This window comes from Macaca mulatta, chromosome 3 (assembly GCF_049350105.2).
Source record: "Macaca mulatta isolate MMU2019108-1 chromosome 3, T2T-MMU8v2.0, whole genome shotgun sequence".
Lineage (NCBI taxonomy): Eukaryota > Metazoa > Chordata > Mammalia > Primates > Cercopithecidae > Macaca > Macaca mulatta.
Window position 1 is genome coordinate 79,901,494 of NC_133408.1, and position 26,611 is coordinate 79,928,104.

At 40.4% G+C, this 26,611-nt stretch overlaps 1 protein-coding gene across 1 annotated transcript in view; it reads right to left on the reverse strand.

Annotated features, from left to right (window-relative positions):
* Positions 1 to 26,611, reverse strand: part of ABCA13 (ATP binding cassette subfamily A member 13) — a 513,939-nt gene that overhangs the window by 15,057 nt on the left and 472,271 nt on the right. The window contains exon 59 of the mRNA XM_077997982.1: positions 16,828 to 16,920. Within this exon, the coding sequence (XP_077854108.1) occupies positions 16,828 to 16,920 (93 nt within the window). The remainder of the gene's footprint in view (positions 1 to 16,827; positions 16,921 to 26,611) is intronic.

The window sequence follows — 26,611 nt, forward strand, 5'->3', positions numbered from 1 at the left end:
AGAAAAAAAAAGATTAATTAAGTATTAACAAAATTAAACACGTTTGTGCTTTCAAGGGCAATATCTGAATTATGAAAAGACAGCCCACAAAATGGGAAAAATTCACCTGATAAGAAATTGGCATCCAGAAGATAGAGATATAGATATATATCTCAACTAAATAATAAAGACAAATAAACCCATATAAAAATACCCAAAGAGCACTATTCTATAACTCATATGGAACCAAAAAAAATAAAAAGAAAGAAAAAGCTCCAATAGTTAAAGCAATCTTAATAAAAAAGAACAAAGCTGGAGCCACTATATTATCTGAATTCAAACTGTGCTATAAGGCTACAATAACCAAAACATCATGGTACTGGTACAAAAACAGACACATAGACCAATGGAAAAGAATAGAGAATCCAGAAATAAAATTGTACACCTACAACTATCAAATCTTTAGCAAAGTTGACAAAAATAAACAATGGGGAAAGGACTACCTATTTAATAAATAGTGCTGGGATAAGTGGCTAGCCATATGCAAAAGAATGAAACTGGACCTACATCTTTTACCACGTATAAAAATTAGAGTGGACTGAAGATTTAAATATAAGACTACACACAAAAAAAAAAAAAAAAAAAAAAAAAGAAAAGAAAAGAATAAAAAACACAGCAGAAAATCTAAGAAATATCATTCTGAACATCAACCTTGATAGAGAATTTATGACTAAGTCCTCAAAAGCAATTCCAACAAAAATAAAAACTGACAAGTGAGACCTAATTAAACTGAAGGGCTTTTGCAAAGCAAAAGAAACTATCAACAGAGTAAAAAATAAAAAGACAACCCACAGAATGAGAGAAAATATTTCCAAACTATGCACCCAACAAAGGTCTAATATACAGAATCTACAAGGAACTTAACAAGCGAAAAACAAATAACCCCATTAAAAAATGGGCAAAAGATATGAACAGACACTTCTGAAAAGAAGATCTACAAGCAGCCAACAAACATATGAAAAAAACACTCATCATTGCTAATCATCAGAGGAGTGCAAATCAAACCCACAGTGAAATACTATTTCATACCAGTCAGGATGGCTATTATTAAAAAGAAAAAAAAGATAACACGCTGGCAAGGCTGTAGAGAAATGGGAATGCCTATCCACTGTTGGTGGGAATGTAAATTAGTTCAGCCACTGTGGAAAGCGGTTTGGTGACTTCCCAAAAACTTAAAACAGAGCTGCCATTCAACCCAGTAATCCCATTATTGGGTATATACCCAAAGGAATACAAATCATTTCACCTTAAAGACACATGCATGTATATGTTTGTTGCAGCACCTATTCATGATAGCAAAGACATGGAATCAACCTAAATGACCATCAACTAAATAATGAAAATGTAGTACATATATACCACGGAATACTGTGCAGTCAAAAAAAGAACAGGATCTTGTCTTCTGCAGCAACATGGATGGAACTGGGGCCCATTAACCTAACTGAACTGCTGCAGAAACAGAAAATCAGATACCACATGTTCACACTTACATGTGGAAGCTAAACGAGTATGCATGAACACAAAGAAAGGAATAATAGAAACTGGATAGCATTAGGAGATACACCTAATGTAAATGACGAGTTAATGGGTGCAGCACACCAACATGGCACATGTATACATATGTAACAAACTTGCATGTTGTGCACATGTACCCTAGAACTTAAAGTACAACAATAAAAAAAAAAAAGAAAAGAAAAGAAAATCAAGAGGAAATAAATGCTGGACACACACACACACACACACACACACACACACACACAAAAAGAAACTGGAGCCTACTTGAGGGTGGAGGATGAGAGGAGAATGAGGATTAAGAAACTAACTACCTATAGGATGCTACGTGTATTACCTGGGTGATGAAATAACCTGTACACGAAACACCCATGACATGAAATTTACCTGTATAAGAAATCCACACATGTACCCCTAAAACCAAAAGTTTTTTAAAAAAGTAATAAAAGACATTTTATCCTTGAAATATTGACAGGATATTATATAAAATATTTAGAGTAGTAATCTAAAAACAAAAAGATCTTCAAAACACATAAAAATTTTAAATCTAGGAAACTCTCCTAAAAGGAAAAGTAGAACAAAAATGACCAAGAAATAGATAATAATAATTTTTAAAATTGGTAAAAATGCTTGGAGATTGCAGTAGATTATAAATATGGCTCCAATTCTTCTCATTCCTACATCTGTGTCCTTTGCCATGTAGCTATATGTAGTGTTCTTCCACTATGGGTGGGACTACCTTCCTACCCGTTTATTTTGGGCTAGCCATGTGACTTGATTCGGCTAAAAGGACATTAGTAGCTGTGATGTGACCAGAGACTTGATTCATGCTTGTGAAGCTTGGCCTGTCCATTCTGGTGCCTCAACATTCCAGACACCAATACCAGGATGACAAGGGACAGGTGAACAAATCCAGCCCAGGCCAGCCCATCTCCATAAAACCTGCAGGTTCTTGAGGGCAAATGAAGATTTTTTAAGCCACTGAGTTTTTACAGACTTTGCAGCACGTTTTTTTACCAAAATGTAACTGATGCTTTAGGAATTTTTTTGTCCTTTTATCAAAATGGAATGAAAAAATAAAATTTGTAAGATAACTATGAAACAAAGAAATGTTCTGGGCTGGTGCATTTGAAAATACACACACACACACACAACACACACATACACACACACATTTTAGGTTGATAGTTTGAACTCAGAGTAAGTAAACCTTCTCCCAAATCCCAATCCTGATACATTTTAAACCTGGAATAAAGAAATCCATTTCCTTGGTTAGGCTGTGTTTTCTTGTGCCTTGGCTGTATTTACAATAGGAAATCATAATCCCATAGTGTACAGTTGGATTCTGGAACGGCATATTTTTGCTGTCTGCAATGCACATTAATTCTTGGCAAGCCGGTGTACACCAGAGCTAAGTCTGGCTATCCAGCAGAGAAGGTGACAGCACAATATTGCCAAGGCCATGGCAGCAATTAGGCCTGAATCATATACCTGATAGTTTCTGTTAGTGGAGATGCCAAAGGCAGACAGAGTCCAGTTTCGAAAAGCAGCAAACTAATAATGAATAATGCAGACTGTTTTGAGAGAAAGCAGGCTTCACCCTGCCTAAAGATAAATGGGATCAGAGTAAAAGTCTCCATCAAAGAGGTTGGTCATTGTTCTTAGTAGTGGTTGTTGTTCATTAAGCTAGGCAGAAGCTGAATGCTTGAGTGGCCTCATCTGATTGGTCTTTTAGAGTCTAGTTGCAGCATTCTGAAAGGAATTCCCATTAAGCAAAAAGCTGCCATGTACTAGGAATTTTTACATTCATTATTAATACATTCATTCATTTGTTCAACAAATATATTGAGCACATTTATGTACCAGGCACTATTTCAAATGGTAAGGATACAGAAGTAAACAGAAGCAAAGGTTTTACCCTCAGAAAGTTTACATTCTACTGGGCAGAGGTAGACAATAACCTCTAAGTAAATCAATTAATGCTATATTTAATATGTCACAGGGAATATTAGTCTGTTCAGATGCATGTACAGTGACAGAAAGCCCAAAACAGTAAGGATGTTAATGTTTAAAGTCTGAAGTCAGGCAGCCAGAGCAGAAAAAGCATTCCTTTGGCTCATTCTGTATTACTGCTCTGCTTCACAGGTCTCCATTGCTAAGATTTCCTCGTGGCTCAAGATGGCTGCTTCAACTGTAGCCATCACCTCTGCATAAATTAAAAGGAAGGAAGAAAGGAAGAATCAGGGATGTCCCTCCTTGCAAATTCATATCCCTGACCTTGTGGACATCTCTTCTTACTATAACTCTTTGGCCACATGTAGCTGTAGGGAAAGCTGGAAAACAGTCTTATTCCTATGTAGGCATGTTGTGAGGTAACATCCAGGTATTCTTCTGCTTCTATGAATAATTACAATCAATACTGGACACCTCTCTGAAGAGGGGACAGTTGAGCAGAGAACTGAAGAAACTAGTCTTGTGTTTTTCTTGGGAAAGAACTTTACAGCGGGGGAAAGAACTTTACAGCGGGGGAAAGAGAAAGCATAACATGCTCAGGTGGTGCTATGGTTTGAGCATGTCCCCCAGAAGTTCATGTACTGGAACCTCAATTCCTCAATGTGGTAGTATTGGGACATAGGACTAAGTGGGAGGTGTTTGGGTCATGGAGACTCTTCCTCCATGAAGGGATTAATGCTGTTCTTTAGAGACTGGGTTCGTTCTCAGGGAACTGGGTTAGTTCTCATTAAAGTGGGTTGTTACATAGCAAACTTGACCCCTTGTGCTTGTCTCTTTTAGCTTGCACTTACACTTCTGTGCTTCTGCCAGGCTTTCCAGCAGCACTAGACCCTCACCAGAAGCTGACCAGAGGCAGCCACCAAATCTAGGACTTCCTAGCCTCCAGAATTCTTAACTAAATGAACCTCTGTCCTTTATAAACTACCCAGTCTCTGGTATTCTGTTATAGTAACAGCAAATGGATTAACACAGGTGAGAAAATGATTGGTATATTCCTCCATTTCTTTTCAAAATACTATAAAGTATGTATTATTATCTCCATTGAAGAAAAAGACTACCTCCAGAGATGTTAACTTTTTCCAAGTTATACACGTAGTAAGTGAGTAAAAGTCTTACTCTAAATATCTTTTATTTCATCAAACCAGATTTTCAAAGAGGAGTCTGTGCATCTTTTTAAAAGAAAATAGTCTGTTTTCTCAGTAAATACACAGGAAGTAAATTCAACAAAGAGTAAAGCGTGTAGGTTTCATCACACAGGTGTCCATGACATGTACTTGAAGCAAAGCTTTGTTCTTTAGTCAGTTATACATAAAGTTGGTTGAGATGATTGAAGTGGTATGGAAAGAATAAGAAACTTAAGGTCAAGAAATTGAGTTTTTGAAAACTGCTTTTCTCAACATTAACTCTGTTTTGGGTCCAACTGCTTAAATTCTTTAGGTCTCGGTTTCCTTATCGTGAAGTGGGTACAACAATAGCCATTATGTAATAAAGATTAAATAAGACCACACACAGAAAGCATCTGGCAAATTGCCTATGTTCAGCAATAATTAAAATAAATGCAGCAGCATGAATCTGAGCTCAGCTCACTTTACTTCAGAGTTTATGAATATTGCTTCAAAGCTGTGAGGAGTTCAGCTACTTATTCCTCTGTCTCAACCATATGCAATAATCACCCCCAACTTTAAGTTTTCTCTCCTGCTTCTTGCCTTAGCAAAAAGGACATGAATATCAACAGCCCTTCTTCATAGGAATTCTCCAAACAGCCCATCAGTGCTTCCCTAGGAACATACTCAACACCCAGAATCCTCCTCACCCTCACAGCCCACCCAACTTCTGTTTCTCTAATGACATCGCTATATTTCCGTGTCCCAAACTCGAAGGCACCTCCTTTTCTCAAGCTCAGATCAGCCGGCTGTAAAGTTCTACTATCATGTTCTCCAATATCTCCTGTACCATGCTGCCTTCTCCATGTGCTTGGTCACAGTTTACTTCAGTTTGTCTTATTTAACTTCCTGCTAGAGAACAAAAATTTCTGTTTAATAAGCCAGTTATTCTCCTGTTTCTTTTTGCTTCCCTTTGCTCCGCCATTATTTTGCCCTTTTTTTTTTAACTTTAGAATTAGTATTTCCCATGATTTGGTCCCAAAGATTCTCTTCAAGTGTATGCCCCATGATTCCACCTGTATTCCACTTGCAGTCAAGCTGTTTCAAACATGGTTTGCATTGTTCTTCGCTGTGCCACTACCTCTAATGCACTCATAGTTGATTAGCTGGCTAAGCATACACGTGGTTTAAATTCCTCCTCACCCATAAAACCACCTGTGCCAATCCTTCCCCTAAAACAATGGATGTGCATTCTTCCTCCTCCTAACTCCTACTTCATGGGCTTTGAAACCTTCTTGTGGCGCTAATGGTCTTTCTTATGTAATTTTTTTTTTTATTTGTGTGTCTAGCCCAGTTCTTACAGGGTTCATGCCTTATTACCCACTCAATCCCAAGACCCTGGCACTGTGTAAACATTCAGTAATGTTTGCAGGTTTAAACTGAGGTGCACAACACAGCATTTTGTTCACCAGTCTCTTAGAATAATTGTCACATCGTGTTGCATTCATTGTTATGTTTCTGCCTCTGACACTATGCTGAGTTTATTGAGATTAGAAATCACATTTTCATCATCTCTAATAAAGTGGTTACTCAATAAACGTGTGTGAATGAACAGGACTCATGATGTGAGTCTGAGTCCCCAACAACTTCAGCCATCTAAAAATATCTCCAACACTTCTATTCTCCATCTTCATTGTGAGTGAAAAGCATTCTGGTTGTTCTTACAGAAAATGTTAGAAAATGAATGCTGAATGTTTACTTTTGGTAAAGTGACAGCTCTGGGTGATACTGTTCATGACCTGAATTTCCAAGACCAGAGGCAGCTAACCAAAATGCCCAGCACGAGAATGGCATGAGAATCAGAAACTCTTCCCAGCTAATTTTGTCAGAGCAATACTGTGTTCATACAACATGATGCAGTGACAACAAATGAGATGACAAATTACACATAGCAGGTGAGGTGAAACATGCTGAGGATATGAAGGTGCACTATCTCTCTTAATAAAAACATTTCTAGTAAACAGAATTAGTTCAGTGGTTAGTAGCAGCAGCTGAATTATATCATGCTTTAAAGTAAAATGTAGAAAAAGATAACTCAGTAGCACATCATTCCATAGTTCCACATCATGGCAGAAATTATTTTATGTGCTCATGTACAAACTTCCTTCCCCATTTGTGAAAAATGACATAAACAGACTGAATTATCTATCTCACTTTTAAATGATCCACTTCATTATATGGTGATGCAATGTTAATCTGAGATGTTATGATTATAGTAATGGTTTATAGATGTATTAAGTCAAAGTTGCCACACTAAAGCATATGGTGTCACATGAGGTGATACATTAATTTGCAGCTATTCAGACAGTGGTAGCTTGAGAGCTCAAACAACATTCTGCCTCCTTTCATTTTGTTAGGAAAAAAATCCACAAACAAACCCTTCTAGGCTATTATTTATATTTTAACTTAGATGGCTATATAACACATCTATGATGGGATGCTTTGAACTTTATTCCACTTTAATTCTTGGTTCTCAAAGTTTTCAGTGGATAACTCAAGGAAATGTAAATTCTCATAATCTTAACAATTTTCTTTAAATCATTTGAAGCTGTGTTTTCTTTATAAAACATAAAAAAGAAGGAAGGAAGGAAGGAAGGAAGGAAGGAAGGAAGGAAGGAAGGAAGGAAGGAAGGAAGGAAGGAAGGGAGGGAGGGAGGGAGGGAGGGAGGAAGGGAGGGAGGGAGGGAGACAGGCCGGTGCGTTGAGTCACACCGGTAATCCCAGCACTTTGGAAGACCGAGGCGGTCAGATAACCTGAGGTCAGGAGGTCAAGACCTGCCTGACCAACATGGTGAAATCCTATCTCTACTAAAAATACAAAATTAGCTGGGCATAGTGGCGCATGCCTGCAATCCCAGCTACTTGGGAGGTTAAGGCAGGAGAATTGCTTGAACCCGAGAGACAGAGGTTGTAGTGAGCTGAGATTGCATCATTGTACTTGTACTCCAGCCTGGGCAACAAGAGCAAAACTCTGTCTAAAAAAAAAAAAACAAGAAAACAAAAACAACAACAACGAAATAAACACCCTTTATCCTCCCTCACCCCAAAACCATAAATTGACCTGGAGTATTTCAAATTGTAAACTCTGTGCTTCAGAAGCATACTTTATTTCCTCTCCATGAGAGGAGCGTTTTTACCAAGTCAGACTTAAGCCTCCTATGTCAATCAGGTTCAAGCGAGGAGAAAAGCAAATAGGTGCTGCATGCAGCTGTTAATGGTTCCCTCCAGGTGAGTTACGAATATGCTCAGTGTCTGCAAGTACAAAGGCAGCTCACTACCAGGGCACCATTATGTACTCAATTTATGACATGCAGAGGATTTGAGGATGCATCCCTAATTGCCTAGGACAAAACTTCAGTGCCAAAAGGATAGTTTTAGCCACCCGTGGCTATTAGGTGAGTGCCACTCCACTCCAGCTCTCCTCTGTTAACTGAGCCACACACGCGCACACACACACACACACACACACAAAATCATGTGCTCACACATAAACTCATGAATCTCTATTACATAGTGGGCTCTTTCATAGCATATAACAATCTTAAATCGAAAGCCCAAGAGTCTGTTCAGCTCAACTGCTCAACCTAATGACCCACCCTCAATGGAGGAAAAGAATCCAGTCAGGTGAATAAGTGAGGCTGCAGGCTTCCCACTCCACATCCATGATCCCTATCTTCCTTGGGAACAGAAACTCAACCTCATTTAAGTAGCAAAGTGCCCAGCTAAAGCAAACATTTCTTAGACAAATAAACCTAAGTACAAGTTGCTGGGTGGGACTCTGTCAGAAAGCTACTTTAAGAGGGAACAGACAGTTGGCATGTGCTCTTTTTGCTTTTCTCTGCTTCTCTTAGTTGTTGCTTAGAACATAGATATGTTGGGTGGAGCTACAACAGCCACTTTGGGAACACCCACACTCTCAGGCCTAAGACCTCTTAAGGAATGCCAATAATCAGTTACCTCTGGATTCTTACTACAAGTAATGATGAATATGGTTAAGTCTATGTGGTTGATGTTCTGTTATTAACTGCTCGTGACTGTGAAAAGATCAAGGATATAAAGCAGAATAAAACCACTGACAGAAGGTATCCCAAGGGAAATTGATCACGTTATCATCAAACAGAAGAAAAACACTTAATAAAGAAGCAGATTTCTTTCTCAGATACAGACACAAAGAAAGAGAAGGATGATGAAGAAATAAAAACTTTGTGAGAGCCCATCAAAAAGCTAGCTGACAAGAGGTGTCTCTCAGGAAATTAGAAATTATTTATTAAATGAGTAGGGTGATATGGTCTCAATAGGAATGGAAAAGATGTTAAAATTTTGCCCAAAGACACGTCAACGAGAAAGCGGCTGGTGCAGACGCCATTGAAGATGAGTGAGAGTTTGCACATTCATGTTTACGGTTCTGGGATGTGCTCCAGCAGGAGGGGAGCGGAAACGGTGACCAGGCCTGCAAGCTTGGAGTCAGACTGGCTGCAGCTGAAAGACAGTTCCACCACAGATAGGAGGCTCACTTCTTTCATTTGTCAAATGTGGACAATCATGAGATGATGCATCATAGAGCAAAGTAGCACCAGAATGCTGGGGTTCAAATCTCAGTCCCTCTGCTTACTAGATGGTAATCCTGGAAAAGTCACTCAACCTTTCTACGACTACTTTTTTATGCCTATAAAATGAAGGCTAATAATAACAGCTACTTTGTAGGACTGTCATGAGGAATCAATTGATTCATGTGTATAAAGCACTTAGAGATGGCATACAATAAGCACTATATAAGAATTAGTTCTCAATATTATTATCCAGATTGCTAGATAATCTATATACCTTGCTCAGAGCAGTAGATAAGAGACTATAATAAATGGTGAAGATAAAAGCGATAAAAGATGAGGATGAGGACAATTAGGAAAGGGGAATATCTATAGGCTAGAAAGGCAAGAAGAAGGGAATATAGTGATGCAAGACAAGGGGACATATTATCACTAAGAGATGGTCCAGGATTGCGCGTTAGGACATACTCTACAGATTTTACAAGGGGTAGATTTTCCTTTGCCAGGGAGTAAAAGGGGAGGAGAGAATTTTCCAGGAGTTTATTGAGCCCAAAGGGAGGACATCCAGCAGCATTATAACCCCTTCTGCTCCGGGAGGAAACTGGCACAGGTGTATCCCAGGTGTAAACTGGGTCTAGGCTAGAGAAACTGAGAAGCAGAGAATGGATTAGGGGAGAGAAGCTTCTGCAGAAAGAACAAATAATAATAATCCTTTGAGGGTGTATTTTTGTAATGCCACAGGAAGGACAGCAGAAGAATGCATCTGAGGACCACTCTGTGACAACCTTGCAAGCTTAAAAAGAGTCCTGCAGGCTGGAGAGGGGACAGGGAGGGACTTGATGACTTCTCCAGTTGAAACAGGGCGGAGGGTCAAAAGGGTGGGAGAGAAGAAGGGAAGCGCTGGAATGAGGCCAAGATGATGATGAAGGGAGCGAATCCACCTTTCCCTGTGAGGTTGGGTCCCCGAAATTCTACACTCTAGATGCTGTCTGTCCTTCTGGGAAATCAGTTACCAATTTTGAACAAATATTTCCACCTGCACCAGACTCAGGATTGGGGCAGTTGGTGTTGGCTGAAGCCAGGAAGAGCATGACAAGGTCCCAAACTAGAGTCAGGAAAATCCTTTTAGCTAAATCCCACTAATAGAAATCCACTGTTGACTTCTTTTGTTGAAGTGATAAACCATAGACATGATTCTTTAAACTTTAATTTGGTTAGTACTTAACTTATGAACACATACAGCAGTTTATAAATACATTGGAATACCAATCTAAAGTTAAAAGCATTGTTTAACCACTTATGAGTATCGGAAAGATAATTTAAGGAACTATGACAAGAAGATCTGGATCTTGAGAAGAGCATAGGACACCAATTTAGTAAATAATGAAGGTAGAATCTGGCAGTATTAAACCTCTTGGTGAACTAAAACCTAAACATTTCAGGACCACACATATTCTATTTATTTGGTACCCCTGGGTTTTCGGACACCAAAGCCTCCAGGACTGGACTGGTTGTCCTTGCCCTCAGATTTTGTCTCCAAAATCGCATGGATGCGTGAGCGTATCGCAAGAGTAGGACTGATAAAAGACAAGGTCTGTGCTCTCCAGGAACAGAGCACTGAATTGGAACGAGGTAAGATGGTGGATATCAAACACTCTACAAACAGATCTTTTGGCAGGCAGGAGGCAAATTTATGCCAAAGAAGAGGAAAAGATTATTGCTGTAAAGACAAAAACACAAGCAAAGGGAACAAAATGCCAAGCATTGAAAAAGCCGAGAAGTCTCAAGGAAAAAGGAAGAATCATCCTGGGTGTCTATGGGTGGGAGTATTGTGTAATCGGTGATGGAGAGTGGTCCAAGCAAGGTGTTCAAGTAAGAACAGACACTGAGGTGGGATAGGGATGTATTTGGAGGAGCATGAGAAAGCACCTGAGTGACCTTGGCCTGCAGAGTTGCAGTTCCTCTCAGGCCCTCGGGCTTTCCACTATGACTTCATACATCTCATACTGGGGCTGTACTGAGACTGAAAGGAGAAGAAGGCGCTCCTTTCCCATGGACCTTGGACTTCTGCAAAATGAGGTCACTCCACAGCCCAGAGGGTTTGCCTCTGGGAAGACAATGCCCTGTGTGCAACGCCCTGTACCCATCCTTGTGCCCATTTGCTGACATACTGCTACTTCATACACCTGCTTCCTCTTAGCCACTGAGCAGGACACGTTTCAGATTGGGCCATAGGAAAGGCAGGGTTGACTGCCTAATGTTTTTGGAATCTGGTCTATTACTGTAACTAGGTTTCCCAGTATGTTCCATGTCTCTGGGGACATCGAACAAAATAACAGCTGAGACGGTGGCTCTCAACCAGGACAATTTGCTGCCCAAAAGACATTTGCCAATGTCCAGAGACATTTTTAGTTGTCACAATTGGGGTGAGGGTGCTGCACACGCCAGGGATGATGCTAAACATCTTATATACCCAGGACAACCTCCCACAACCAAGAATTATCCAACCCAAAATGAAACAACGCCGAGCTGCAAAAACGAAGTTAAGACCACAAAGCCGAAGGTTGCTCAAGGAACATTTAAAATAGTCATGCTGCTTTTACTTAGCCTGAGGATTTCCTTTACTTTTCATGTTGAAATGTAGACTTTGCTTTGACTGGTATGTCTGTCCCTCTTACTTGCTCTCAAATTCTGATTCTGTAGTGATGTTTTTATTACTAAATACAATCTAGAATTAAATCCCCTTTTAACCAAATTTTACCTGTACCTCCAGGTCTAAGATATTTCCCTATTTTTTCAAACTAAAAAAGGCGTCCTCCTCCACAGGGCTCCATGTGGAGATAAAAGTGACCTCATCATGGATGCTAATCTGCCACACTAACTTCTTGTTAGCCTGGTCTCGCGAACGCCTCCTGATTCCTACTTCACTTCCTGTCCTTCCTGTAAGAACATGTGCTCCTGCCTTTAGATCAAGGCGACCCTTATGTTATTGTACAAATGATAGCCCATGATGCATGCAGCACTCTTGCTTGTTCTGGAGGGGTGTCTTCAATTGTCTCTCTAGGGTAGGTGTCCTTTCCCTATGATACAAGAGCCCTGGGTCTGGGGAGTAATGTTGCAGAGATCTACCTGTCTTGCTGCTTCCCAAGACCACACTTCCATTCATAAGTGCCCCAGGAAATCACCCTTTACCAAAACACTGGATTTGTCTTCCTCCTTCTTTGGTTTCTCGACTTTTCCTGGGTTTGGAGACCACTTGGCATATACGGCCCTTTCACGGAACACTCTAATTGATACCTTTTCTATGTTGCCTGCCCCGTTAGGCCTTGTGATGTCATCAGGTGTGTGCAGGGCTCACTCTCTGCACTTGTGAGCACCAAAGCAGGCATAAACTGCATCAGACCTACCTCTGCATCCCCTTGCTGGGTTTCAATAAACATTTGTTAAAGAAATATTAAATGTCAAAAGCAAACAGCCTCAATTTTACCAGCAAAAGATCGAATATTGATTGACTTTTCTTAAATTGCGACTCAGATGAGAAGCAACATCACGGTTAGCATAACAACTTGATATCAATGGGCAGACATACACACTAGATAGTGGCCTATTGCATTTTTTTTCTCGGAGGCCCTTCTTCATGGATGATTGCTACAGACCAGTCACACAGAGCTTTAGGTTATCCACAGACCAGGGGTCCAAGGAACTTGTCTTTTAATACAACTCTATAATCTCAAAGTGTTTGGAAATTCACTATGTAGATAATAACTCTGAAACAAGCTATTAAAAAGATTCCCAGGAAGAACAAAAGTCTGTAGCAAGGCAGAGGAGGGGGGCTTCAGAACCCCTGGCAAAGCCAGAGCTCTCTGCCTTCCTCTGCAAAGTGGGCAAGTCTGGCTTCCTCCAGGCAGGGAGAATGTGATTGGCCCTGCACTTAGGGCTCCACTTAGCCTCGGTGAGTCCTGGAGTGGGTATATTAATCATGCTTATTATCTTCTGTATTCTAATACTTTGAAAATATGGGGACTTGCTGATTCTGGAAGAACTGCCCCTCCCAGGGCTAGGCAATTCCTAAAGATAGTAAACAACTTGCGCATAAATTCATTTTTTCAAATACAAACCAGCTGACCCAGAACACACATGATCTCTAACACCTCCTTTAAGGGGCTCTCACATGCTAAGCCACAGTCCCCCTTCCCCAGTCACCCCAGGGACAGGTACTACCAACTAGGGACAACCCCTATGCTGCATGGCCCACTGAAGTTATTCAAACTAGCAGATCTTAGACCTGCTTGTCCTATTTCACCCATTCCTTCTAATAGAAACCACAATAAAAGCCCTTGCTCATGTTTCCTTCCAGCTGCCCTCTGCCTCCTGGCTGACCTGATGCTCCGTCATGGGACGCTGTGTCCCATGCCCCTATTCTTGGAAACTGTAATATGTGATATTTTCAAAGGCAGTCATCTCCTGATCTGTTGGCCTTATGGTACTTCAATTTTTCTATTAATACACAATATTTTAAAACAATGGGCTAAGGATGAGGTGAGTGCGGGCATGAAGCAGGATGCTGGGGTGTTAATGCTCTGTTAGGAGCATGGGAATGGGATTTGGTGTCCTCTGCAGAAACCCTTCTCTGATGGTGAAGTGCATGTACCAAGGTTTCGCTGAGAACCCAAGAAAGGAACTCAAATGAGCACAGCAGGAGGGAAGACAAACAGCACAGTCAGGCAGGGATGTACTGGGCCGACTGAATCAACACACGGTGGGAAGGAAACACAGTGCCACCCGCAGATTAGGGTAGGAAGTGATTCTTGTGTATGAATCTTGCTCCCCAGACCCAGGAAGGTGGGATGAACTCAGGGAGCTCAGGGGGGGCCTGAAGTCCCATGGAAGAGCTGTTTCTCATCTGAGGCCCCATTTCTCTGAGGGCTGTGCCTGGGGCAGAGTGTGAGGTAGGGAGAGTTCTTTGGTTTGGGCAATTTCACTTCACTGTCCATTTTGTTTTTCCTCTTATGTATCTGTCCCTACTTGCCACATACATTCTTCCCTCTATATTTCTGTGGCTCCTCATTTTTCTGATTCTGACATTCCTTTTCCACTTTCCCCCCTTCACCCTGAAAGATGGTTGCTTTGTCCGAGTGAACTGCCACAGCAGGTGCAAGCCTCAGCTTCCTGTCACAGGCGAATTTGCTGAGACCTACACTGAAGTTTGAGGCTTCCTGACTGTTCATGAGGTCAAAGTCAGGACTGCAGTTCAGAAGCTAAAGGTGGCTAAACCCTCGTGCTCCCCTGGTTTCACTTCACTCGGCTTTCACAGCAGGCTCTTGTTGCACCTGCCCATCCCCGGGGAAGCTGGTCTCTGAGGCCCAAGCTCTGCCCTCTGGGTCCCACCTCTGTGGGATTGCTGTAGCTCCTTTCTTCTGTTCTCCCTCTGGGCAGATGTCTCCCAGCCCAAGCCAGGGACCCTCCTCGCCAGCCTCCTGCCTCTCCACGGGGAAATCCTGATACTCAGATCCCTGCCCAAATTCTGCCAAAATTTTCTCTCCAAAACACTTACCTTCTCCTGAGTTATCTCCTCAGAACTTTTCCCCACACCCAGACCCTACTCTTCCTCATTCATGTTCCTAAAAATTCATGCTTATGGAAAGAAAGGGATGGAGAGGAGGAGGAAGGAGCCCCACTAAAAGTTCTCTCATCCATCTCAGCAGCTCCACATCAGAGAAATGGGTTCTGATGTTGCTGACTCCTAGGTATGGATGCCGAAGTTTATGAAAAATCTAGTTATTGTTACGATCTATGTCATGATCAATCGTTTATTCTTTATTTCAATATTATAGAAACACACATCATCATATGTTTATTATAGGTTTATAGTTATAGGAGAATAAGCACTTTACGAATTATGTTATTTTATTTTACTTTTTATTTTTTCAGACACGGTCTTGCTCTGTCATGCAGGCTGGAGTATAGTGGCACAATCATGGTTTACTGTGGCCTTGACCTCTTGGACACAACTGATCCTCCTACCTCCTAAGCAGCTAGCACTACAGATGCACCCCACCACACCTGGATATAATTTTTAAAAATTAACTTTTTAAAAGTGTTTTGTAGGAATGGTCTCACTATGTTGCCCAGGCTGGTCTCAAACTCTGGGCCTCAAGTGATCCTCCCACTCTATCCTCCCAAAGTGCTAGAATTACAGGTGTGAGCCACCTTACCTGGCCACAAATTATTTTTTAAATTTTATTAAGTTTGATGTTTCCGTGAATAACCCACAAGCCATTTCTCGTTTAATATAGTCCTACAGTTCATATCCACTAACAGTTCATGCTCAACCCATATATCACATTATTGGAAGCAAAACTCGGAAGTAGGCACAGATTTTCCAGTATGTAGAATGCAACAGCTAGAGAAAACCTATCCCCATGTGCTTCATCCTGCTGGCTCTTGCAGCAAACTTTTGTAAACATAAATCAGACATAAATCACCCAACAATCAGGAATGGGTTATAAAACTTTATGTAGGCATTCATAAAGGTTGGAGAGCATGAAATAGTATTTTTTTTTGATGATACCTATTAAAGATGGGCAGTGTACATACCGAGAATAGTTTCTAGTAGGTGCATCTGACCAGTGGTTGACCCGAAGCAGCAAACAGCTGTGAGGTTGACCGTTCCAGCAGTGCCTAACTCTAAAAATGGACACTCACCCCCTACTATGTCATCTCAATCCTGAGCATTAGCTTTTTCTCCATAAATTAAAAGTTTTTAAAATTTACGTATGACTATTTACCAAATCTCTGCTTGAGAATCCTAACCTTAAAAACACTGAATAAATGAAAACAAGAGATTTATCAACATAAATGAATAAATTATTCTACGTAAGAATGACAGGTTAAACAAATTAAAAGGAAATTGAACAAGTATTTAGGCATCTTTAATTATTTTTAATGTTATACCAGGATGTAGCAATGCTCTCACAAATTGATAACAAAATCATTAAGATTCCAAAAAGGAAATGAAGAGAATACATGAAGGGAATTAACCAGGAAGAAATAGAAAGGATCAGTGAGCACAGGAAAGAAGTCTTTAGTCTTTCATAATCCAATGGAAAGCAACCATAACAACCCTCTCTAACCCTTATACATTGATGGTCTTTTTCAGACTTTGATTCACTGCAGATGAGGGACATCACAGTACAGCCTTTTCATAAGGCATTTTGTGCGTAAAGAGGACATTTTGTGTCCTGTGGTCATCTTGACTCTGTAATCTTATTCTCACCCCTACCAATGTCACTACAATGAAGGAGCAATGTCCTTCTGGGAAGAGAAAAATAAAATGTCTCCCTTACAGGGAGACCGCTAGACTCTGTGTTTGGGAGTTGCTGTGTCTTTGACTAACTAGCCACAGTATTTTATCCCCTCAGAGCCTTCATCTCCTGTTTTATGCCAGCAGGTAATCGGAACATACTTGCCTCTAAGGCATCTCCAGTCATAACCCTGCATCATGCTATTGATTTCATAGTAAAGATTTAAGCAAAAGGAGAACTTCAACGCACCTATTTTTGATGTGCTGAGGAGAACCAAGACATTTGAAGCTGCCGTTGACCATTATGGCCAGTCTTGTGCAAAGAGCCTCACATTCCTCCATGCTGCAAGGAAGGGAAAGAGACAAAAATGAGCCATTTCCTGAAGAGGGGAGGCTCGAGTCAAACTTTTCAAAACAGAAAGGAGACAAGACACCATTAGGGCACATTACTTAATTTTTTATACAGAAATCTCATGTTAACCAAATAAAAAGCTTTTAAAAACAATAAAGTTTTATTTAGACAGCCAATTTTACAATTAACAAAAAATCAATATTTTTTTATACCAGGAAGATCAGCTATAAAATATATAGAAGAGAAGCATTTTGCAATAGTACAAAAATACAAAGTAAGAATAATCTTAACAAAGCAATGTGAATGTTTTAGGAAAACAAGAAAGCCTAACTAATAGGCACAAATGAAATCTGGAATCAATGGAAGGAGGCATGGAAAAAAGAAAAGAATGGATATTTTGAAAATGGAAAAACTGTTATAATATGAAAATTAGTGCAATATAAAACATTATTAATATGTTAGTGTAAATATCAAATATTACCTTAAGTGTAAACATAAAACAGAAGTAAATTAATTATATGTAAAATATAAATAAGTTCTATTTTAACATAGTGTATAATATAGAATATAACACCATAAATAACATTTTAATGTGTAGCTATAATTGAAATTACATTTTGACATTTCAATTCAAAATATGTTACAAAATTGGTAATCTATAATTATAGTATTATAATAATGAAAATATATTATAATACAGATATAGTAAATCTAATCAAAATTTTACATTTATCACTCCCATGAGAAAATTTTAAAATAATTATAAAGTATATCTTTAAAATTACTTAGTGAAAGGAAGAAAAATAATGAAAGAGGAATCATGAAAGAAGACTTGCTCCAGAAAAGGTAAATATTTTCTATATAACTAAAACAATTGCAATTTGGTAATACACTAAAGAATTACAAGGCAGATGTCATTAGAACAAGATAAGAGAGCCACAAACAAGATGTTACTATCTTATATACATAATGATTTGAATATGAGAAGATATTTTCTTTTTTTTTTTTTTTTTTTTTTTGAGACGGAGTCAGCAATGGAAGAAGCTATTAAGGGATTTGTAGTCGTTGTGTCTTAACACAGCAAACTAGCATTTAAAACATTCCAGTCAGGCATGGTGGCTCATGCCTGTAATCCCAGTACTTTGGGAGGCCGAGGTGGGTGGATCACCTGAGGTCAGGAGTTCGAGACCAGCCTGGCCAACATGGTGAAATCCTATCTCTACTAAAAGTACGAAAATTTAGCCGGGTGTAGTGGGGGGCACCTGTAATCGCAGCTACTCAGGAGGCTGAGGCAGGAGAATTGCTTGAACCCAGGAGGTGGAGGTTGCAGTGAGCCGAGATTGTGCTACTGCACTCCAGCCTGGGTGAGAAGAACCAGTATCTGTCTCAAAAAAAAAAAAGAAAAAAATTCCAATAGACATACTGGGTAGAGGTTGATATACTTACTATAAAGAACTCATATATGAGTTCTTTATAGTAAAAATATAACAATAAACAAAACAAAATAAAATAATGATATAATTATTATATTATTTAAACAAAATAATAAAACAACGTAATAAAACAAATAAAACAAAATAATATAACATAATTTTATTTATAACAAAATAATAAAAATATAATAGAGAAAAAAGGGTAAATAACATGTAGAGACCATTCAAAGAACTACTCATGGGTAATAAACATACCAACAAATTATAAAATATAAACCATTAAATCAATTGATTTTAAAGCTATTTTCTTGCTGGAAAAGTGTTCATGTGTGCTTTTGTGTATTGTAGAGAAAAATGAGGGGTTTTTATTTCCAATCGTCACTTCAAAAACAATGAGTTCTCAAATAAAAAAAAAATGCCCAGAAAGTTAAGGCCATTTTCCCAGTAATGTTAAGTATGTCATCTCATATATTGCTGGTGGGAGTAAAAATTGGCATAACTTTTTGAACACAATTTGGCAATAATTCCTTTCCTAAGAACTTAACCTAGAAAACACTGAAAATATAAATGCATGTAACAACTTATTTATAATAGTAAGCATCTGGAAACAGGTCAATATTTCACAGTAGGACAATATATCACTCATATAAGTAAGAGTTCATCCATGTGTTAGCTATTAAAATGAGGTTCACCAAAGTCAATTAATCATATGGAGAAAAGTTCATAATACAGCAATGGTAAAATGACAATGTGTATTCAGAGAATTGCACAAGTATGTTAAAAAACTTCCTAGGAAGAAAAACACACAAAAAAGTATGACTGTCAATATCTCAAAAATGAAATTAATGATGGATTTTCCTTACTTATTTTACCATTTTGCATTATCCAAATACTCTACAGGAAGTATGTGTTATTCATATTATTGGAGTACAGTCATAAAGCAGTCTTCTAGGTGGGTTAATGGGCATTCAGATAAAGACATTTCTCAGCCTTCCATGGACCTCGATGTGGATGTGCAACAAACTCAGGTCAATGGATGCACAATTTCTGGGTCATGTTGAAATACAGCAAGCCACTTGACCTGGATTTTGTTTTTCTCCACTTCCCTTGAGCTAGGATGTAGACACGGTGCTGATGAGTCAACATCAACCATGATGATTGCAATGGTGGCATGGTAGAAAGAACCCAAGGCCTTGGTCGGCCTGATGATGCACAGCCCACTGACATGAATTAAGCAAGAGGAAAAAATATGTCTTGTCTGGGCCACTGTAAGTTGAGGTCTCTTTGTTATAGTTGCTTAACATGAAGTCCAAGGAATACATGTCATAAATTTTCAAAATATGCCTTATATATTTTCCTGTACAAACACTTATTTCTTTAATTTCAATTTAAAAGTAATCATCTTACAGGCACACTGTAGGTACTCTAATTAAAGAGGTAGTGTTGGGAGCAAGCCCCCCAAAATCTGGCCATAAACTGGCCCCAAAACTGGCCATAAATAAAATCTCTGCAGCAGTGTGATATGTCCATAATGGCCCTAACACCCAAGCTGGAAGGTTGTGGGTTTACGGGAATGAGGGCAAGGAACACCTGGCTCGCCCAGGGCAGAAAACCGCTTAAAGGCATTCTTACGCCACAAACAAAAGCATGAGTGATCTGTGTCTTAAGGGCGTGTTCCTGCTGCACTTAATTCTGCCCATCCCTTCGTTTCCCATAAGGGATACTTTTAGTTAATTTAATATCTATAGAAACAATGCTAAAGACTGGTTTGCTGTTAATAAATATGTGGGTGAATCTCTGTTTGGGGCTCTCAGCTCTGAAGGCTGTGAGACCCCTTGTTTCCCACTTCACACCTCTATATTTCTGTGTGTGTGTCTTTAATTCCTCTAGCGCCGCTGGTTTCAGGTCTCCCTGATCGAGCTGGTCTTGGCAAGTGGTGTCTATTCGTGGGGACTCGAATCCAGGTTGAAGGGTCGCCGGAGTGACGGCTGGAACGGAAAACTAGCTGGGGGACACCCGAGTACTCTTAAAGCAATCCCTGCGGTGAGTAAGAAGGGGAGTTCGGAAGCATCAGGGTAACAATGGGGAAAGTTTGGGGTCTGGTTCGTTTCACCTTGGAACTTTTTCACACGGATGACGAGGAGGAAGGAGAGTATAGCAAAGTAACAGAAGAGGTTACAGAGCATGTTTGTTTGCCAGCTAAAGCTAAAGCAGCAAAGGAAGGAGAAGTTCATCTCTACCCTTCTGCACCCACTACTTATTATTTTGAAGAAAATGTCCCCCCAGATCTTTCTTTTCTGGAGGACACTGGGTGAAAAGTAGTAGCCCCGGTGACTGTTCCAGCAGCGCCTCGAGTGATGGCTCTTAGTTCTATTCAGGCAGGAATTCAGCAAGCTAGACAAGAGGTGATTTAGAGGCTTGGCAGTTCCCTGTTAGAATACACCCCGGGATCGAGAGGGAAATATTATACCTACATTTAAGCCTTTTCCTTTTAAATTACTCAAAGAATTAAAACAAGCTATAAATGAGTATGGACCAGGTTCTCCTTTTGTAATGGGACTGTTAAAGAATGTTACTTTTCCAGTCGGATGGTTCCTACTGACTGGGATGCTCTTACTCGAGCTTGTCTAACTCCTGCTCAGTTTAAAACTTACAATTTAAAACTTGGTGGGCAGATGAAGTTTCCATTCAGGCTGCTCACAATGTCCAGGCCCAACCTCAAATTAATATAACTGCAGACCAACTTCTGGGAGTTGGTGGCTGGACTGGTTTAGATGCACAACTGGTCATGCAGGATGATGCCATAGAACAGCTTAGAGGAGTGTCCATTAGTGTTTAGGAAAAAAATCACTTCAGGTGGGGAAAATTACCCTTTCTTTAGGGTTGCAAAACAGGGATCCAGAGAACCGTACGTTGATTTTATAGCTCAGTTACAGGAGTCTCTTAAAAAGATGATTGCAGATTCGGCTGCTCAGGATATAGTGTTGCAATTATTAGCTTTCCACAATGCTAATCCCGATTGCCAGGCTGCTCTGTGACTTATCACAGGGAAAGTACATTTAGTTGATTATATCAAGGCCTGTGATGGTATCGGAGGTAATCTGCATAAAGCTACTTCGTTGGCACAGGCAATGGCAGGACTGAGAGTGGATAAAGGAAATACTCCATTTCCTGGCGCTTGTTTTAACTGTGGGAAGCATGGTCGCACTAAAAAAGAATGTAGAAGAAATCAGCGAGTCAGGTCACCTGATGGGGGAAAAAAGAAAACGGTTGAGCCTGAAATATGTCCAAAATGTAAAAAAGGAAAACACTGGGCTAGTGAGTGTCACTCTTAAGTTTGATAAAGACGGAAATTCAATTTCAGGAAACGCCATGAGGGGCCTCTCCCAGGCCTCGTTCTAAACTGGGGCATTTCCAGCTCAGGCCATTCCCTCACCCCTGTACAATGTCTGTCCCCCGCCACAGTCAGTAGTGCCTCGGTAGATTTATACTGCACAAAAGCTGTGAGCCTTCTGCCTGGGAACCCCCACAAAAGTGCCCAACAGGAGTCTGTGGACCCTTGCTAGCAGGGACAATAGGATTACTTTTAGGAAGGTCTAGTGTACGTTTAAAAAGAGTACAAATACATACAGGAGTCATTGATTCAGATTATAACGGGGAAATTCAAATTGTTGTATCTACTTCTGTTCCCTGGAAAGCAGAGCCAGGAGAGCGCATAGCACAGCTCCTGATTGTGCTGTATGTGGGAATGGGAAAAAGTGAAATTAAACCAACAGGAGGATTTGGAAGCACAAATAAACAAGGCAAAGCAACTTATTGGGTAAATCAAATTACTGATAAACATCCTACCTGTGAAATAACTATTCAAAGAAAAAAATTTGCAAGGTTTGAAAGAACTGCTTCAAGCGGAAAAACAAAGTTCCTGCCAAAGATTAGAAAAAAATTTTTTTATGGTGGCCATTGTTAAGCCTCCAGAACCTATACCTTTAAAATGGTTAACAAATAAGCCAATTTGGATAGAACAATGACTGCTAAGTAAAGAAAAACTGGAGACTTTAGAGAAATTAGTTACTGAACAATTAGAAAATGGGCACATAGCTCCAACATTTTCCCTTTGGAATTCTCCAGTTTTTGTAATTAAGAAAAAATCAGGAAAATGGAGAATGTTAACTGACTTAAGAGCCATCAATTCAGTTATACAACTTATTGGAGAATTACGGCCAGGATTGTCTTCTCTTGCTATAATTCCAAAAAATTGGCCTTTAATAGTCATAGATTTAAAAGACTGCTTCTTTACTATCGCTTTAGCTGAGCAAGACTGTGAACAGTTTGCATTTACAGTGCCTGCAGTAAACAACCTGCAGCCTGCTAAACATTATCATTGGAAAGTGTTGCCACAGGGCATGTTAAACAGTTCAACTATTTGCCAGTCGTATGTGGGGCAAGCAATTGAACCTACTGGTAAAAAATGTTCACAGTGTTACATTATTCACTATACGGATGATACACTTTGTGCTGCCCCCACTCGAGAAATATTACTCCAATGTTATGATCACTTGCAAAATTCGATTTCTCACACGGGTTTAATTACAGCTCCTGACAAAATTCAGACTACTACTCCTTACTCCTACTTGGGGACCTTAGTAAATGACACTACCATTGTGCCACAGAAAGTAACCACACATAGGGATAAATTAAGAACATTAAATGACTTTCAAAAATTACTAGGGGATATTAATTGGATAAGACCTGCTCTAGGCATTCCTACCTATGCCATGAGTAATTTGTTTTCTATCCTTAGAGGAATTCCTAGTCTCACTAGCCCTTGGCAATTAGCAAAGGAGGCAGAGGCAGAGTTATAGCTGATTGAGAAGCAAGTCCATAAAGCTTGGATAAATAGAATAGATCCAGAGAAACTCTAGATTTGCTAATTTTTTCAACTCAGCATTCACCTACTGGTGTTATTGCCCAAGAACAGGACTTAGTAGAGTGGCTTTTTCTTCCACATATTAATTCACGGACTCTAACTCCTTATTTAGATCAAATCACTACTATGATAGGGATTGGGAGAACTCGGATTGCTAAATTACATGGATATGATCCTGGAAAAATTATTGTCCCTCTCACGAAGGCACAAATACAGCAAGCTTTATAAATAGTCTTACTTGGCAAACCCATTTAGCTGACTTTGTGGGTATTCTCGATAATCATTTTCCTAAAATGAAGCTGTTTACCCCCCGGTTGCAACCACGTCAAGACTGACGCTGAGGAGGACCCCAACTGTCAGGAGCAACTGTCAGGAGCAACACCCGTCGAACACAGCCACCCACCTGATCAAGAAGCTGTCTCAGACGGCAGAAGAAAACCTGAAGAAAGCGGGACAACTAGTCACAATGAATAATTTAATGGTAGCTATGATAGCGGTTATCACCACTGCCACGAGTATTCCTTCAACAAGGGCTGATAATAATGCCTGGATGCAATCACTGTATGACACAGTTACACATGCTTTCTGATCTCAGTATTTACCATAATAATCTCTCCTATAATTGAGGCATACTGCCCTTAAAAACCTATTTTATAAACAGGATTGGACCCAGTTTGAAAAAATGAACATACGTGTTTAGGAAGATTGCTTTGCAGAACAGGCAGAGGTGCTGAACAACGATTCCTATGGAATCATTAATTGGCCCTCTAAGGGGATGTTTAGCTTGAATTGCACCTCTCAGTCTGTGTGCTACGGCCACATTATGTTCAGATGATCTGAACAAAACGTTCAGATGGTAGAAATGATGAGAAGCACAGCAAAAGTTCCTATTATCTGGAACCATAGCGGTATAGTGGCACCTCAACCTCAAATGATATGGCCCGCTCTAGGAGCTTAACATAAGGATTTGTGGACCAAAATTTGGGAAAGAATAAAAAAGCATCTAGAAGGACACTCTACAAACTTGTCTTTGGATATTGCAAAATTAAAAGAACAAATATTTAAAGCATCCCAGGCACACCTGACCTTCATGCCAGGAACTGGAATGCTTGAAGGAGCTGCAGACAGATTAGCAGCTAGTAACCCATTAAAATGGATAAAACACTTGGAAGCTCTGTGATTTCAATGAGGATTGTGCTTTTAATCTATGTCATTTGTCTTTGTATAGTCAGCAGATGCGGATTCTGACTCCTGCGAGAAGTAGCTCACTGTGACAAAGCTGCCCTTGCTTTTATCTCTTTGCAAATCAAAGAAGGAGACATGTTGAGAACAAGCCTCCCAAAATCTGAACATAAACTGGCCCCCAAACTGGTCATAAATAAAATCTCTGCGGCATTGTGATATGTCCATAATGGCCCTAACACCCAAGCTGGAAGGTTGCGGGTTTACAGGAATGAGGGCAAGGAACATCTGGCCAGCCCAAGGTGGAAAACCACTTAAAGGCATTCTTAAGCCATAAGCAAAAGCATGAGTGATCTGTGTCTTAAGGGCATGTTCCTGCTGCAATTAATTCTGCCCATCCCTTCGTTTCCCATAAGGGATACTTTTAGTTAATTTAATATCTGTAGAAACAATGCTAATGACTGGTTTGCTGTTAATAAATATGTGGGTAAAACTCTGGGGCTCTCAGCTCTGAAGGCTGTGAGACTCCTGATTTCCCACTTCACACCTCTATATTTCTGTGTGTGTGTCTTTAATTCCTCTAGCACCACTGGGTTCGGGTCTCCCTGATGGAGCTGGTCTCAGCAAGGTAGAACATGAAGTCACTTATATATTAGTTTCTTAAACATAGTTCAGACAAGTGGAGGTCTAATATGGTTTGTGTTTGTGTCACCACCGAAATCTCCTATCGGATTGTGATCACCTGTGTTGGAGGAGAGGCCTGGTGGGAGGTAACTGGATCATGGTGGCATATTTTCCCCTTGCTGTTCGTTCTCATGATAGTAAGTTCTCACGAGATCTGTTTGTTTAAAAGTGTGTAGCACTTCCCCTTTCACTCTCTTCCTCCTGCTCTGGCCATGTAAGACATTCCTGCTGCCCCTTTGCCTTCTGCCATGATTGTAAGTTTCCCGAGACCTCCCCAGCCATGCTTTCTGTACAGCCTGTGGAACTGTGAGCCTGTTAAACTTCTTTTCTCTATGGCAGTGTGAAAACAAACTAATACAGAAAATTTGTACAGACAGAGGGGCATTGCAATAAAGATACCTGAAAATGTGAAAGCAGCTTTGGAACTGGATAATGGGCAGAGGCTAGAACAGTTTGGAGGGCTCAGAAGAAGACAGGAAAACAAGGGAGTTTGGAACCTCCTAGAGGCTTGTAAAATTGTTGTGACCAAAATGCTGATAGTGATACAGACAATAAGTCCAGGGTGAGGAGATCTCAGATAGAGATGAGAAACTTATTGGAAACTGGAGCATAGTTCACTTTTCTTATGCATGAGCAAAGAGATGACCTGAAATTAAAATTTTTATTTAAAAGGGAAACAGAGGATAGAAGTTCGGAAAATGTACAGCCTGACAATGTGGTAGGAAAGAAAAACACATTTTCTGAGGAGGGATGGCTGAAGAAATTTGCATAAGCAAAGAAGAAGAGCTGAATGTTAATAACCAAGACAATGGGAACAATGTCTCAAAAGCATGTCGGAGACCTTCTAGGCAGCCCCTTCCATCACAGGCCTGAAAGCCTAGGAGGGAAGAAATTGTGAGCTGGGCCCAGGGCCCCACTGCCCTGGACACTGCTCACTGTGTTGCAGCTGCTCCAGCTCCAGCCATAGCTAAATTGTCCCAGATAGATCCCAGGCTACTGGTCCAGAGAGTGCAAGTAGTAAGCCTTGGTGGCTTCCCCATGGCGGTAAGCCTGCGGATGCACAGAGGGCAAGAGTTGAGGCTTAGGAGCCTCCACCTAGACTTCAGAGGATGTATGGAAACACCTGGATGTCCAAACAGAAGTCTGCTGCATGGATGTGGCCCTCGTGGAGAACCTCTACTAGGGCAGTGTAGAAGAGAAATGTGGGACTGGAGCACCCACACAGAGTCCCCACTGGGGCACTGCCTAGTAGAACCATGAGAAGAGGGCTACCACTCTCCAAACTGCAGAATGGTACATCCACTGACAGCTTGCACTGAGCTCCTGGAAAAGCCAAGGCACTCAATGCCAGTCCTTGAAAGCAGCCATGGGAACCTGCTAAGCCCTGCAGAACCACAGGTGCGGAGCTGCTCAAGGTCTTGCAATCCAACCCTTGCTTCAGGGTGGCCTGAATGTG